Source organism: Lagenorhynchus albirostris, chromosome 13 (genome assembly GCF_949774975.1).
Source record: "Lagenorhynchus albirostris chromosome 13, mLagAlb1.1, whole genome shotgun sequence".
Lineage (NCBI taxonomy): Eukaryota > Metazoa > Chordata > Mammalia > Artiodactyla > Delphinidae > Lagenorhynchus > Lagenorhynchus albirostris.
This window is the reverse complement of record NC_083107.1, coordinates 55,435,881-55,452,123: the sequence shown is the minus strand read 5'-3', so window position 1 is coordinate 55,452,123 and position 16,243 is coordinate 55,435,881. Positions and strand designations below refer to the sequence as shown.

Sequence of the window (16,243 nt, the reverse complement as noted above, 5' to 3'; positions counted from 1 at the left end):
ATCAGAGTGACCAAATTAACCTCAGTCAGCATTCGTTCACTCACTCATGTATCCACGCAGCAAATCCCCCTCAGTCAGGCGTGTTTGCTGAACCCCAGAGTGTAGATTTCAGTCTCATAAACTCTTGCCAAGAATTTACAGCACTGCTAATTGCTTGATTTTTTTCCCCTGAGGTCAGTAAGACTTTAGGTTGAAGATAACAATTGTACCAAGATTGGTAAAAGTTATTTAATAAGCATGACATTTTAAACCAGTCTCTGCAGATACAGTTTGTGGGTATGTGAGTTAATATGCACTGCAATGCATTTTTTGGTCTCTCTAATGTTTTTTAAAATGAACACATGTTAATTATATGATTAAAATAATACTTATGATTATTAAGTATTATTTTATGATTAATAGTATGATATGATATACTTAAAAGTGAAATCCCCTGTAACTCTCCCTACATTTTCCTTCCCCCACTCAATTTCACTTCCAGCGGCAACTACTTTTTAACACTTTGGGGTATATCCTACCACACTTTTTTTTCTTTTGAAATAAGTTTAAAGTTATCCCTAGGCATTCCTTATGGTTAGAAGCTAGAACAACATTGCCATTTAGCCTCTGACAGACCTTGGAACTCTTCCATACACTGCTTATGTTAAACATATTATAAAAACAAAGAACTAAAAGAACCCTTTTTTCCCCCACTTAGATATTGTTAATTTCTGATTCTGAAGGCCAAAGAAAAACATTTAAGTTTTTTTCTCTACCATATTTATGCTTATGTGGACTATAGATTTATATAATCTACACAATTCCATGACCATAGGGTTTAGTTTTAAAAATAACATTAAGACAATGAAATAAAAGCAGAAAGCCCAGCATACTTAAAAAAAAAAAACCCAAACTTAATTGCTCTTGATGTCACTTTAAAAATGTCTTAGGGAGAGAATGTCAAGAAACCAAAAAGAGTTTCTAGTTACCTTTCAAGGTCATCTAGCTAAGGAGAGCAAAACAAAGAAACCGTTATAGGAATTTTTATTTTTCTTCAAATCTTAGGTCAAGGCTTTGACAACAGGTGTTGTGTGTCTTCACAAGTATTCTGAAACCCCTCCCACAATAATCCTATTTTGACGTAGAGGGGAAGGTAGCTAAACACGGAGTCAAGATTCTGTGTATGAAGAAACTTTTTAATTTTTATTATTTGAGAGCTATATTTAGCCCTTTGCAATAACTGAGCTCCTAAAAACTGGTGCATATTTTTACACTTGAATTAAATTGTACTTAAAGGGTTCAAAGTAAGGGGTAAAGAGAGCTCTGTATTGAAAATAATCTAAAGATAAATCTTTTGTTAGAGTGAAAGCTCCAAATAACCACCCAGTAATTGGTAACTGTTTAGTACATTTGGATTTTTAGGTGTGTTTCACGATAATGTGAAACTATATTTTCATTTTGAGGGATTTATGTTAAATCTTTCACTTTATTATAGTAGTATTAGTTTACAAGATCTAATTTGATAAATATAATACAAAAAAATTAATACTGGCTGCTTTAAAGCAATTGGGCATTGGTTGTTGAAATAATGTTTTCAGATTGACTAGTTTTCAGAGTTCTATGTTTGTTTGATATTCACTAAATATCAAACAGCTACTCTGTAATAGGCATTCAGTATATAATGGTGAGTAAAAACAGACCCAATGCAAGCCTACTTTTAATAATATCAGCAGCTAATACTTACTGAGTACTTACAACATATGGGGCCCTGTTCTAAGGGCTTTTCATGTATTATCTCATTGCAGCCCCCCAACATTCTAGAAGTAGAAATAGTATTATCCTCATTTTACAGATGAAAAAACTGAGGCACAGAGAGATTTGGTAATTTGTCCAATGTTACCTAGCTAGTAAGTGGTGGAGCTGGGATTTCAATCTAGGCAGTGTGACTCTGGAGTCTGCACTCTTAAGCACTGGGATGTACTACCTCTCCCATTTTCTAAAAGCTCTTCTTGTAGTGTACAACCTAATGGGTAAGATACTAATTGAATAATCACTTAAGTAAATGAAAGATTATAACTCAGATAAATGCTATGAAAAGGAATATGGGAGAAACTATTTGGGTCATTGTCACCAAAATGTTTCTCTTTTCCTTCTGGTTACACAGACTATATTACCTAGCCTCCCTTGCAGTTCAGTGTGGTGATGCAACTACTTCCGGATCATGGAATGTGGATGAAAGTGAGGTTCATACTTCCATGTCTGAACCATAAACTTCCTGACTGACTCTCCCTGTTCTTCTACCACCACCCCTATCTGCTGGCTGAAAAGTGTGGACTAACACAGAAGAAGCCTTGAACGACTCCATGGAGCAGAGTCCCTGAGGATATGCACTGGATAGTGATAAGAGTAAAAAACAAATTTATTGTATTAAGCCAACTGAAATTTTGGGATTGTTTTTAATAGCAGTCAGCCTATCTTGAATGCAGAATATGAAAACTTGAAGTTGAATGCTGCTGTAAAGAAAAAAACCTAAAACATATTGCTTTGAATTTGAGGTTGGGTCAGGGGTGGTATGGAAACAGATATTAGAGGTTGGAATACTCGAGAGTCTGTTATGTCGTGGCAAAAGATTTGCTACAACTGTTGCTTGTGACAACTTAGAAGATGGCACACTAGTTGCCTAGCAGGCCTAAAGCTCTAGAGGAAGTTTTTGGAAAGAGAGAGGTAGTGTGTGTTAGCTACTATTTCCTAACTTTAGTAAAGCATTACAACAAAGAGAAAAGCTCAAGCAAGAATTGGCTGGTTTGTAAGCAGGAGTAAAAGAGTTAGAGGAAGTCCAGAAATTTGGGGAATAAAAGATTAGAAAGCTGACTACTTCTAGACACCGAGATAAGAAACAAAATATTAAAAACCTTTGAGTAGCAAAGGTCCAGTTAGACCCAGACTCACTGCAAAGACCTGATTAAGAGTGTGGTCTTCTCATCCAAGTTTAATGGCGTGAAGATAGCCCCCATTAAATTGAGAGAGAGAGAGAGAAACTGGGGAAGAAAAGCAAAGACATAAATCATGCTTGGGAGTTATGTATAGTAGAGAACTTTGGGTGTGGCACACGTTGCTGACTGGAAGCAAACAGATAAAAAGTCTACCAAGTTTTTGAGTGAATCATGTTCTCAAAGAAATCGTTTGATTATTTGAGTTGAAAGTAATCTTTGGATTTCATATTTGCACCAATAGGAAGTGAGCTGAGCAGCCTATGAGGAAGGTATATTCCCCAACACCCTCTTTTTGTAGAATAGCAAAGCTAGGGGCCCTGGAGTACAGTGGATAAGGGAGTTCCTTGGAAAGAAGAGTAAGATTTAAGCAAAGAACTTTCCTTACACTTCATAATATCTATCCCAGCAGAATTCTGTAATTGCTGTGGATGAGTGACTGCCGTATTTCTCCTCCCATTTGTCCTTTTTCTGAGTGAGGATTTATTTCATTTTTCCTGTCCTTTCCTGTATGTTTGTTTGTTTGTTTTAAATAAACTTTTGGTTGACTTTATTAGTTAGGATGAGCATGGATTACTTTTGTAAAAATAAAAGTAACTAAAACAGAGGCATACTTACCATGAAATTAATGAAATTTAAGCTCTAAGGGATTTCTTCCAAGGCTCCAGGAAAGTGTCTTTCCACTACAACCTCCACTTTATCACATTTCCCTTGATGTCAGGTGGTGTTGGAGTGATCCTGGATATTTTGGGTATCTGGCTAAGGGAAAGTTGAGTTGGGGATACATTTAATTTCAGGCTTAATGAAACATAATTACATGGGTTACAGTCACATTTAATTAAGTTATTGCTGGCCGTCTTTATTTAGCAACAGATTCCAGGAATATTCCTATGGCCCCCTGCACTGATTCACCTGGCATCCTGTCATGGAGGTTACAGGGCTAGAGGTTATAATGTGATATGAACACATGGCTGGCACTGGAAGTATGTGGGTAGTGTGGGAGAAACAAGGTTTGAAACATAAAGAGCCAGAAGCTAAGTCTAGGGAAAATCCTTCTAAATCCTTTTTAAATTCACCATACACTTTCTTTCTTTTCTTTTTTTAAAACGGGAATCACATGAAATGATATTAACCAGAATTCCTGCGGCAATATTACGAACAGCCTATATGACATGTGTGAAGTGGTTTTTTAGGCATCCCAACTGTCAAAAATAAAGACAAATTTGATCAACCATCAACTAGAGGAAAAACTAAAGTTCTTTTGTCCTCTCTATTAAAAACTCACTATCATATTCATAACACTGATCTCATAGGCTTGCTGTGACATTGAAATGGGGTTAGACATACAAAGTACCTGGATACAAAACCTTTCATATAGCTGGATCCCAGTACATAACATCTATTAAAAAAAGTTTTGCATGCAGACACAGAAGAGCAGCTGTCAGAACTGAGGTTGTCTCAAATATTAAAAAAGTAAAAAAGTATTGGAGATATGTTGGGCATTTAATTAAATGTCACATTTCTCAATTTTGTAATGTTTATAGTAGTTACAGTCTTCTTAAAATGTGTAATGTATTGTGATTTCTTTTCTTAGTCTAAAGAAATACTCCATTTAACCTAATTTTGTATCTGTACATTTTGTATTAGTTTTTCTTAAAAGGGCCCCGCAAATAGTAAATGCTTCAGGCGCCACAAAACATGGATCTTTCTCCAAATTAAAAATATACATATATGTGCTGTATGTCAATTATATCTCAATAAAACTGGAAGAAAAAATAAAACTGGATCATATTCTTCTTTAAAAAATTTGGCAGTTTCTTAAAAAACTGAATGTACAGCTACCATACAACCAAATAACCCAATTCCAGGGCATTTATCCCAGAGAAATGAAAAGTATGTTCACAAAAAATACTTGTACATGAACATTTATAGCAAACCTATACATAATAGCCCTGAATTGGAAACATCCCAAATGTCCTTCAGCAGGTGAACGGTCAAACAGTGATAATCCACACCATGGAATTCTCAACAATAAAAGGAACAAACTCTTAGTGCTCACAATGACCTGGATGAATCTCCAGAGAATTACGCTGAGTCAAAAAAGCCAATCCCAAACTGGTACATATTATATGATTCCATTGAAATGACATATTTATAGAAATGGATTACAGGTTAGTGGTTGCCAGGAGTGAAGGAGGGGGTGGTATCAGGAGAAAAAAAGGCGTGTTTATAAAAGAAAACTTGAGAGATCCTTGTGCTCATGGAAATGATGGAAATGTTTTGTATCTTGATTGTATTAGTATCAATATCCTGGTTGTGATATTGACTATAGTTTTGTAAGCTATTACCATTGGGAGGAACCTGGGTAAAGGGTATTCTAACACATACATGTGAATCAACAATTATTTCAAAATAAAAAGTTTAACTAAAAAATGTGTATATATGTATGTATACCAATATAACAATGCAAGTTCTTATTCTTTTAATTGATGTAAGGCAGAAAGTTTTGCATGCAGACACAGAAGAGCAGCTGTCAAAACTGAGGATGTCTCAAATATTAAGCGATTAGACTTGGTAGCATCATACAGATATGAAAATGTCCATAGCAAAGGAAACACTGGGTAAATAACTTAATTTTGAAGAAACAGAAAACTTTAGACACCATTTTGTCTGTAATCTGAATTTATCTTGGCTGCCTTACGGCCATTCTCCACATAGTATGGTATTCAGAAGACACATAGGTCTGATATCCAAAAAAGAAATTTAAAGTAATTTAGATTTTTGGGGGAAGATTTTTAAAGAGGCACCAAAGGGAAGAAGTATACTGCAAGACAACAAAAAAATGTTTAACAATCCTTTCAACCATCTAATTCCTCTAAGTCCCTCTCATGACAGTTGCTACTTCATTGTTCTCATCTCCCTTTAGTACCTCCCTCTCTCCTGGAACTCTGTCTACAATGACTCTTATTCTCTTCTAACTCAGCTCTTTATTATTGTATAGATCAGTTTAGTTCCTGGGCACCTTACATTTCTTCTCAGTAACTAGTACTCTGATCCACAAAACCTAGTCCCAAGAGGGACTTGGGAAATCACTAGAAGGTCTTTAGAAGGATGGAGAATGTGGGTTGGGGAGGGAGGAGGAAGAAGAATGCTGTGTATACTTAAGAGGTTTTGGTTACAAGTCCAGTCCTCCCTTTTGCAAATGAATAAAGTGAGGTCCAAATAAGTTTAGTGACTTGACAGTCACCTACTGAGTCACATGGAGTTGGGCCTGGAATTCAGGCTTACTTCATTTCAACCCTTTGTTATAGTTCCCTAGTAGGCAATCCTATGATATCCCCGATAAGGGGTGGCTTTGCATCCCTGGTGGAAAAAACACCAGAGGGATTAGGAAGCCTAGGTTCTAACTTTGCTTCTACCAGGCTCCATGAGCTTGCGCAGTTCATGTCTTTTCCAAGTCTCAGTGTCCTCCCTGAAGGGGAGGCAAGATGAACTCTTGGGTCCTGTCCAGTACTAACATTCCTTGCTTCTGGTATGTCTTAGGGTCTGCTGTGTGCCTTGGGTTGTGGCATGGTGGCCTTGAGCTAGTCAAGAAGACTCGCCCTCATTTGTCCCTCATCCTACTGGGGCAAAGGGAGAACCCGGGAAATTTGGACCCCTCCCCGCACTTGGTTGCCTCTTTAGTGTTCTAGGACACACGGGGTGACCATCTCCTGTTAGAGGGGCTCCAAACGTAAGCTCCGATGGGTCTCCGCGGACTCCCCAGGGGCTGCGAGGAAAAGGAATCCCTAGAAGTCCTGAGGATCCCATGCCGGAGGTCTCCCCTTATCCCCACCCATTCGGAAGCAGTTTCAAGCCCCAAGTCCCAGGCCCTCAGCAGGCCCATCGCGCAAGCGTAGCCACCCCTCCCGAGCGCGGGGGGCGGAACCCGAGGCCGAGGCAAGGTGAGAGGGAAGGGTCGGCAAGACCCCGCCTCCGGGTCGTCACGTGGGAGGCGGAGTCGGAAGCGTGACGGCGTACGCGGGGGTGGAGCTACCGCTGCGCGCGGGCGCGGGGGCGGGGCGCGGCGGGGCGCTCGCGGCTGCTGTCTGGGAGGGAGGCCGGGCAGGCGGCGGAGCGGCGCGGCGCGGCTCTCAACCTGACGGGGAAGTGGTCCGGGCGTCTGCGGCTGACTGCCCCGTGGTGGACGAACGGACGACGGAGGCGGGAGGTGGGAGCCGAGCAGGGCGCCCGAGAAAGCTAGCGGGTCAGGCTCAGCGTCGGCGACCCTAGTCGGTCCGCTGAATGAAGTGCCCGCCCCGCTGAGCCTGGAGCCCGGCGCTTTCCCCGCAAGATGGACGGTTTCGCCGGCAGCCTCGGTGAGTACGGCCGGGAGTCTTCCCTCTCCTGCGCAGGGTGGGAACCTTGTTCCCTCCACACGCAGCCCGGGCCTGCTCTCCACCCTGCCCCTCGGGATGGCGGCACTTCCACTGCACATGTTCCCCTCGAGCCTGCTGCCCCTCTCCGGGCTCCGGTGGACTCAGAACCCCTCCCCCCATGCCAGCCCTCCTCAGCAAGACCCTCCTTTCCTCCCAGAGTCCTCTTCAGTGCGGGGCCCTTCTTCACCGTAGTGGGAACCCCTTCCCTCAGCGCGGCCCCCCAAAGCTGGTACAGCCCTCCCCATACACTCACGGCTCCCCCCACCTTCAGGGTTAGGACACCTTTCTCAAACCCTGACCCCTTTTCTGGGTACAACATTCCTCCCCCTTCCCACATACCGAGCTCTCTTTCAGGTTGGGGACACCCCTTACCCACGCAGAGGCTCCCTTTTAGGGAAGGGACCCCCATTCCCTCTTCAGGAGGGGGGCACTCCCCCCCGCCCCACCAAGTATTCACTTTAAATTTGGAGTCTTCTTTTAGGTATTTCTCAGAGTAACTGACAACTTCCCTTCACTCCCTCCACTTCTCTGAACATTTTGCAGTGGTGGAGAGAACCAGAAGCACTGAAGCATCATTTGCCTAATACAGGAAAGGAAGAGGTGCATCTGTGTTGGGGGACCCTCTTTATTTTTATTTATTTATTTTAACATAAGTGGGGTTTTTAAAATTTATTTATTTATTTTTGGCTGTGTTGGGTCTTCGTTGCTGCGTGCGGGCTTTCTCTAGTTGCAGCGAGCGGGGGCTACTCTTCGTTGCGGTGCATGGGCTTCTCATTGCGGTGGCTTCTCTTGTTGCAGAGCACGGGCGCTAGGCACGCGGGCTTCAGTAGTTGTGGCTTGCGGGCTCAGCAGTTGTGGCTCGCGGGCTCTAGAGCACAGGCTCAGTAGTTGTGGCTCACGGGCTTAGTTGCTCCGCAGCATGTGGGATCTTCCTGGACCAGGGCTCGAACCCGTGTCCCCTGCATTGGCAGGCGGATTCTTAACCACTGTGCCACCAGGGAAGCCTGGGGACCCTCTTTAAAAGAGGAGTGAAAGCAGAACTATGCTTGCTGGCTCTGCACGCATGCTGGGGAGAAGTAATCCTGCCCAGTTAATCCATAGGAAAGGGGGCCTCTGACAGGGAAAGAAAGGATTCTCCATTTTTGGAATATGTTGTCTTTGTGGATTGGAGAAAGGGAAGTAGGCTGAAGTATCCTTTCAGTGTTCCCTTTCACCCAGATAAAGGTAATAAATTTTGTAATTGGCCAAGGGAATCAGAACTCAAGGCTGGTACTCAGTCCCCTATAATCTCTGTCTGGAATTACTATTCTTTGAGGCCATTGGAATCTGGTTACTGTAAAGATTGAGCTCAGCTGTCATGATGGTGAGAGAAAGTTTCTGCTTTGGTTGATACTGCAGTTAATGTGATACCTGCTGCTGGATTTGTATATTGAGTATTTTATGTGGAGGTAGATTGTATTCAGATGCCTTTCTTTGCATTTCTTTTTTTTTTTTTTTTGCATTTCTTGATAGTAAATTCCTAGTTGGTTAATGTTCATGGATCAGTGCATAATCTGGCCGTAGGCCATACTTTATTCAGACACACTGAGATTAAATAGGTTTTTAAAAATCTAGACTTCCCTGGTGGCGTAAAATCTTAAATTAAAAAGTAGGTTAAAGAGCAATGGACCCATTATAGGTATTAAATAGTAAAAACTATAATTTTGGCCTTGACTTTCTTTGGGGAAAAACACACACACTTTCTTTGGGAAACACACACACAAGTACTTTGAGAGTGGAAATCCTAAAATAGGAGGCAACTGAGTGTTACTCTTTCCTCCCCAAAGGCACCTGTTGTCCATTATCTAACCTTTGATGTCTTATAATTCCTTACATTGTGAAGTTGTTTCATTCTTGGGCTCCTTTTAAAGAGGGATCAACTTTTCACTGCTTTTTTTTTCTTTAAGCCTTATGCCTGGATTTATTCTCTAATCATATTGGACTGAAAGACTTGTCCTTTATGTTCACGAAGAGGTGATCATATACTTGGCCAAAAAACTGAGTGTCTTGGGGGATGTGGTGGGACTGAGATATCTCTGAACCGTGGGCTCCTCAGCCTGTAGGAATGGTGGGATCACTGCTCAAATTAGAATCAGCTTTTACTTCTTTCCTGTTGGTTCTGAGGACGTCGAAGGCTTGCGGAAGCTTCATCTTCTGTGTTTTGTGGGAGTCTTTCTCACTAATTTAAGTTTATTTTGAAACAGTGGATATCCTTGTTAAACAGCTATCCCTTCTTATCCAGTTCATGAGGCAACTGATAGGAGAGACTGAGAGATGAAGATGAATTTTAGTTGAGGCTCCCACTTTTCATCAAGAACATTATAGCTGACCCTGGTGTTGAATTTTTTTATTCATTTGATAATTTTTTTATTTATTTGATGCCATCCTTGGATGGTACCTTGATGAGACTTCCTTTCTTTAAGTATGGTGTTGGTCAGGAGCAGGGGATATACCTGTATTTAAAGAGAGGAACCTATGTCAGCTGGGGGGCAAGAAATGGTTCCTGGCAGTATTTTTGGAGCTGCTTCTCATGAAGATACTTCTCAGCAGGAGCTCTGTGCTTTCTCTTTCTGTCCGCCTTGAAAGAGTAAAACTAGGCCCCATCTTAATTGAAACCTTAAAGAGTTGGGAGTGAGGGAAGGGTAATGCTGGTATATTTTATTGGTAGTCTTTAAACATAGCTTTACCCAGCTCTTGCCAAATTGCTTGTTTCTATTCCCTGCAGTTCATTAGTCTAGAGCTTAGAGTTACATTGATCTTTATTTTATCATCACGAGAGCCATGAATGTAAAGGCAAGTTCTTGTATTCTAGTAGATGTTTAAAAACTTTTTTTCACCAAACAAGAATTCAAAACATGTGAAGTTCTTCTGGGGTCACAAGTACTGAAAACATTTATTCTCAAGGAAGTGTATGTGTGTGTCTCCTTTTATGTACTAGATGAGTTCTTGAAAAAAAGTGTAAGAAAACTACATTTTTATAAGCAGGAAAGCTCAGTGCTTTGTAAACAATGGTTATAGAGAAGCTGATTATTTAAGGGAATGTTATGGTGCATCATTTCATAAAGTGAAAAACTTTTAAAATTCAAACTGTACCCTTGATTGTTGTGTGTTTAGATAAGGAAAACACTATTATGTGCATTTTATAAGATGTCTAATGGCAATTAAAGCTGTGTGCAGTGGTTTTGAAATCACTGAGAGGAACGTTAGGTGATTGTCTGTGGGTGATTGTGTTATATGTTCCACATAGAAATTATATACCTTTTGTATTACTTTTGTTTTACATAAAAACAACTAAAGGATGCTTTTAATCTCTACAGCTGATGAATTTCAGGCAGTTTGGCTGGCAGGTGGTGGTACCGTTTACTTCAGGCAAAGTGTCTTTTAGTTCACGAATAGGGTAATATAAAAAAGCAATACTTTAGAAACAATTTTTTTTTTTAACTTAGTGAGGGGAAAACAATCTATCTTGATGTCCTGCCTCCATATCAGTTTAGAATACACACACATACATGTACAAAACATATATACAGTAAATATTTTAAATCTCAGGTCTATGTGCAAAAGTGGGAAACTTGATACAGCTTTTTTTGTTGATTTTCTTAAGGCAGGGGTTAGGTGCATTTCATGCTTAGTTTTTTTAGCATCTCTTTTTCATAATAAAGATTTTAATTTTAAGACTTGTCTTGGGATTAGCCTACAGGTTTAGTCTGTGTTTATGCTTTAAAGAAAGCATATTGTTAACCACATCAATTTTAACTTTTTCTGCTCCAAAGGTTAAAAGCAAAACTCCAAAACTTCTTTTTAAAGGAAAATTGTAGTGGATGAAATTGTAGTGTTAGTATAAGAAATGTAACAGTCTCAGTGCAGTAGTAGTATGCTTCAGTTTATGAGATATTTTAAAACAATCTCTTTAACATCACAGTATTAGCACGTATTTCTCATCTCACGTATACTCTTGCTTTCTTAAAGGAACAGTGTAGTATATGATTTTTAAATATTAATCTAGTCTAAAGCATTCTGTATATATTTATTCAAATAAAAATGTTTCCCATGTAATAATATTACTTGGGGAATGTTTTCTTAACTTTTAATTTCTTAATGGTTGTCTCTTGAAGGGCTCAAGATAGGCTTACGTTATAATATGGCATGAGTAGTAACTCGTACATCTGTAACATGAGTTAGCTAGAGTATTTCTTAACGTGTACCTATTTTTGTGACATTCTTATTGCCCTTTAGGAGCTTACTGTCTGGTTTTAAATACATATCTAGAGATATAAGTAAAGTACCAGAAATGGGAGTTGAAGGGGGAAGCACCATTTAGAATGCAGTGCTATGTATCAAGCGTGTAACTTCTGAGAGACAACGTTTGGAGATTCTGAATTTATCTCTATAGAGACTGGCCTTTTAAAACCATGAAATAATTTATTTAGAAGTCCAAATACTAGGGAATGATATTACTAGGTCTTTTTCTGCTTTGTATTTAAGTTTGAATAGCATGTAGGACAAGTACTGTATTAATTTTATGTATATGAGTCCATTTCTGTTACATGTAAAACTTCAATATTTGTTCATAAGAAATATGACAGGGCTTCCCTGGTGGCGCAGTGGTTAAGAATCTGCCTCCCAATGCAGGGGACAAGGGTTCAAGCCCTGGTCCGGGAAGATCCCACATGCCGTGGAGCAGTGAAGCCCGTGCGCCACAACTACTGAGCCTATGCTCTAGAGCCCGCGAGCCACAACTACTGACGCCTGCGTGCCTAGAGCCCGTGCTCCGCAACAAGAGAAGCCACTGCAATGAGAAGCCCACGCATCGCAACGAAGAGTAGCCCCCGCTCACCGCAACTAGAGAAAGCACGCACGCAGCAAGGAAGAGCCAACGCAGCCAAAAATAAATTAAATAAATTAATTAATTTAAAAAAATGACAACATTTTGATTTTATTTTAAAATTTATTTATTTATTTATGGCCGCGTTGGGTCTTCATTGCTGTGTGGGGACTTTCTCTAGTTGTGGTGAATGGGGGCTACTCTTCATCGTGGTGCTTGGGCTTCTCATTGCACTGGCTTCTCTTTGCGGAGCACAGACCCTAGAGCACACAGGCTTCAGTAGTTGTGGCACACGGGCTCAGTAGTTGTGGTGCACGGGCTTAGTTGCTGTGCGACATGTGGGATCTTCCCGTACCAGGGCTCGAACCCGTGTCACCTGCATTGGCAGGCGGATTCTTAACCACTGTGCCACCAGGGAAGTCCCAACATTTTGACTTTAAAATAGATGGATTCTAAAACTTTAAAATAGTCTAAGGAAATAATGTGCTTCCCAAATCTGTAGTATATTTCTATGTCTCTGTGTGATCTCTTGTCCTATAGTTTTAACTGTCACTGTTATAATGCTTTAACTTTGCATATTGCTTTATAGTTTACAAAACTCTATCTCATTTAATCTGCACACTAACCTTGGGAGAGAAGAAATTATTTCCTCTTTCATAGATGAGGAAACTAAGGTTCAAGGAGTTTGCAGTTTTTAAAAAGACTATTCAAATCCAGATTTTTCTTTTCCTTTTCTTTTTTTTTTTTGGTGGGGAGCCTAATTTGTAAGGTTTGTATCCAATGAGAACACAGTACAAAAGAAGAAAGAAAAAGAAATTATCTTTTGTTCCAGTTTCTCTGTATTCAGCTGACGTTGTCATGTTGATGTACTTGTTTTTACTCTTTTCCTATGCCTCCTTTTTTACACAGTGAAAATTATACTGTAGATATAATTCTGCATTCTGGTGGTTTTTTCATTAGATCCTAACCATTTTTTTCTTTCTTTTTTTTTTTTTTTGGCTGCATCGGGTCTTTGTTGCCTGCGCGTGGGCTTTTCTCTAGTTGTGGCAAGCAGGGGCTGCTCTTCCTTGCAGTGCGTGGGCTTCTCATTGCCGTGGCTTCTCTTGTTGCAGAGCATGGGCTCTAGGTGCGCGGTCTTCAGTAGTTACAGCACGCGGGTTCAGTAGTTGTGGCATATGGGCCCTAGAGCGCAGGCTCAGTAGTTGTGACTCACGGACTTAGTTGCTCTGCAGCATGTGGGATCCTCCTGGACCAGGGACCGAACCCGTGTCCCCTGCATTGGTAGGCAGATTCTTAACCACTGTGCCATCCGGGAAGTCCCCATTTTTTTCCACTTGAACTCAGATTTTTCTGATGGGGTCCAATGTTCTTTTCCTTACACTATTACTGACACTTTATAACCCACTTGTACATTGACTCTAACATACCTGAATCTGAGCTCCTCATCCTCTAAATCACCTTCTTTTTCTTATTTTCCACTGTCTGTAAGTATCACCCAGCCTTGAAATCTTAGAACCATGTTTGACTCCTGGCCATTTTTGCCTACCACATTAAAATCTCTTCTAAGACTTATCAATTCTTGTCACCTTTTCCATTCCTTACTTTCCTTTTCCACCACCACAGTTGAAGTCCTTATTTTTCTGTGTTTGGATTATTGCATAGCCTCAAGAATCTCCACTTGTTTATAATTTGTTGTGTGTGTGTGTGGGACCTTCAGACTAATCTTCCTTAAACAGTGCTTTGACTCTCCCATTCACTCTTTCAGATTGCTTCATTGCCTTAATGACTAAATTCAAGCACCTTAACCTTGTTGTCAAGGGTCCTCCATTATCTGTTTCTACTGTCTTAACATGTTCTGGCCTAATTGACCTATTTCTTTTTCCCCATATTTGATTGGCTTTTTTCCATCCCTGTGACTATTCTCTTTTGAAGTACCCTTCAAGGCCCAACTCAAATATTGTTTCCTTTCTGAACACCTTTCGTTATTTGTTCTCTTTCATTCCCAGCTTAAAATATTCACCCTTGAACTTTTAACATAAGAACATTTTTAGGGCACTTATCACAGAATATTTCTTCTCAAAAGGTAGAAGTAATTATTACAAGTCCTAAAATTATTGTAAGTCTTATTTCCCCAGCCAAATTGTAAACCCATTGAAGGCTGACACTCATGTGTTTTTGAAATCTCATAGCAGAGCAGTGGAGATTTCATGACCCTATAAAATTGGGGGAAAAAATATTAGGGAACCAGTATATAATTGGCAGCTTACAACCTTCGCTCTTACCATGGTTGCATAAAAAAATAATAACTTGAAGACCAAAAAAATTATCATACACAATCTCAGAATCCTTTAAAATATTAAATAACTCTTTATGTTCTTGTTTTCTTCTTATTTCACCTGAAATAAATGAAAACTTTCTTCCGGACTTTTTTGGGAATATGATAAAGAACTCTGTGCCAGGTTCTAGGGTAGTGTTTTTCAAGTGCAGGTCTTGTGCATCACCTATTAAGGATTTAGAAATCAATTTATTTGCAGTCAAGACAAATACTAAAAAGAATGAGGAGGAAGAAAGAAAGATTATAAAATATTGGTGCTTTGCATGATATTGCTTCAAGAAACTTAATTTCAGTTTTATATGTTTGCTTTAGATGGCAGTATAAAATTTCTTTCTTTCTAGGGGTCACAATGAGATGAAAGGTACACTTTTAGTGTCTGTTCCCTATCTTTGAGAGACTAGGTCGGAGGGCTCACATATATATATATATATATATATATATATATATATATATGGATGAACAATGAGAAGTAGTTATAATGAATTGTGCTGTTTTTGAAAAGTTTTTAGAATCTGAATATAATGATTAGAATATAGTTAATATCAGGAGCAGCGAAAGTATATCTATAGTTCTAGAATCAGTGTAATTCAGGCAAACTCCATATGTGGAAATGTGGCTTTATGAAACTGGTAGGCTAGGGTATGTTATTTACTTTGCAAAGCATTCACCATATTGTTTTTTCAGCTTTCCTGATGGAGTTGTATGTGTCTTGACTGGTTCTCCACCTCATTAGCGTTACAAAATCTATCCAGTCTCTAAGGCATGGCTCAGGTATGCTTGTTTTTTCTGGAAGCCGCACCTAATTATTCTAGTGTTGCACTCAAACTACTGCACTGTAGTGCTCCTAAAGTAGAGGAGACCGAGTGCTTACACCTAAGGGATCTGGGAGTGTAGCCAGAAATTGAGTCTACTTAACTTAAAAATTCATATGATTATTTTGCAACCATTATAATAAAGATTAGTCCAGACAGGAATCATTGATAGATGCTAAATCTCTGGGGATATTTTTGATGAGGAGCAGAATGTTTGCATGGTCTTAAATATCTCCCCATATATTGCTTAGTAGTTAAAAGGGGAAAAAAATAGTAACTCTATACAGTGATGAAATCAGACAGCACCTTGAGTGCATGATCAAAATAAATAGCACCAGTGGACATTGTGTGCCTCTGAATGTGATGCCTGCGAAGAACACATCACTTATGTAGTTCACCAGCCGGGAATGCATAACCTGAATGTAATCCTGAGGAACATTGAACTCCAAATGGGGAACATCCTGTTTTTTAAAAGGGTAGGGGGCGAGACTGTACTTTTTTATATGTTAATATTATAAAGACAAAGAAAGGCTGTGGAAATGTTCCAGATTAAAGGAGACTAAAGAGACATGACAACTACTTGTAGTACCTGATTCTAGAATGGATCTTGTATTAGAGGGGGAAATGATATTAAGGATATTATTGGATCATTTGGCAAAAATGGAATATGGATGGTAGATTAGATAAAGGTATGGCATCAATGTTAAATTTACTAAAGTTGGTAACTATCCTAAGGTTCTGTAAAATAATGTTTTTATTCTTAGGAAATACACACTGAAATTTTTAGGAATAAAATACCATGATATATAACCTACTCTCAAATGGTTCAGGAAAAATAATGTAAC

The 16,243-nt window shown here is 39.6% G+C and overlaps 1 protein-coding gene across 2 annotated transcripts in view; it reads left to right on the top strand.

Moving 5' to 3' along the window:
• Positions 1–7,058: 7,058 nt before the first annotated feature.
• The window catches only part of EML4 (EMAP like 4), a 154,114-nt gene continuing 144,929 nt past the window's right edge, over positions 7,059–16,243 (top strand). Inside the window, exon 1 of one of the 2 annotated variants that reach the window (XM_060169605.1) lies at positions 7,059–7,327. In XM_060169605.1, coding sequence (XP_060025588.1) covers positions 7,303–7,327 — 25 coding nt within the window. In that variant the 5' untranslated portion in view covers positions 7,059–7,302. Of the gene's footprint in view, positions 7,328–7,887; positions 7,988–16,243 lie in introns of those variants that run through there. The other variant, XM_060169610.1, reaches the window with a different exon arrangement.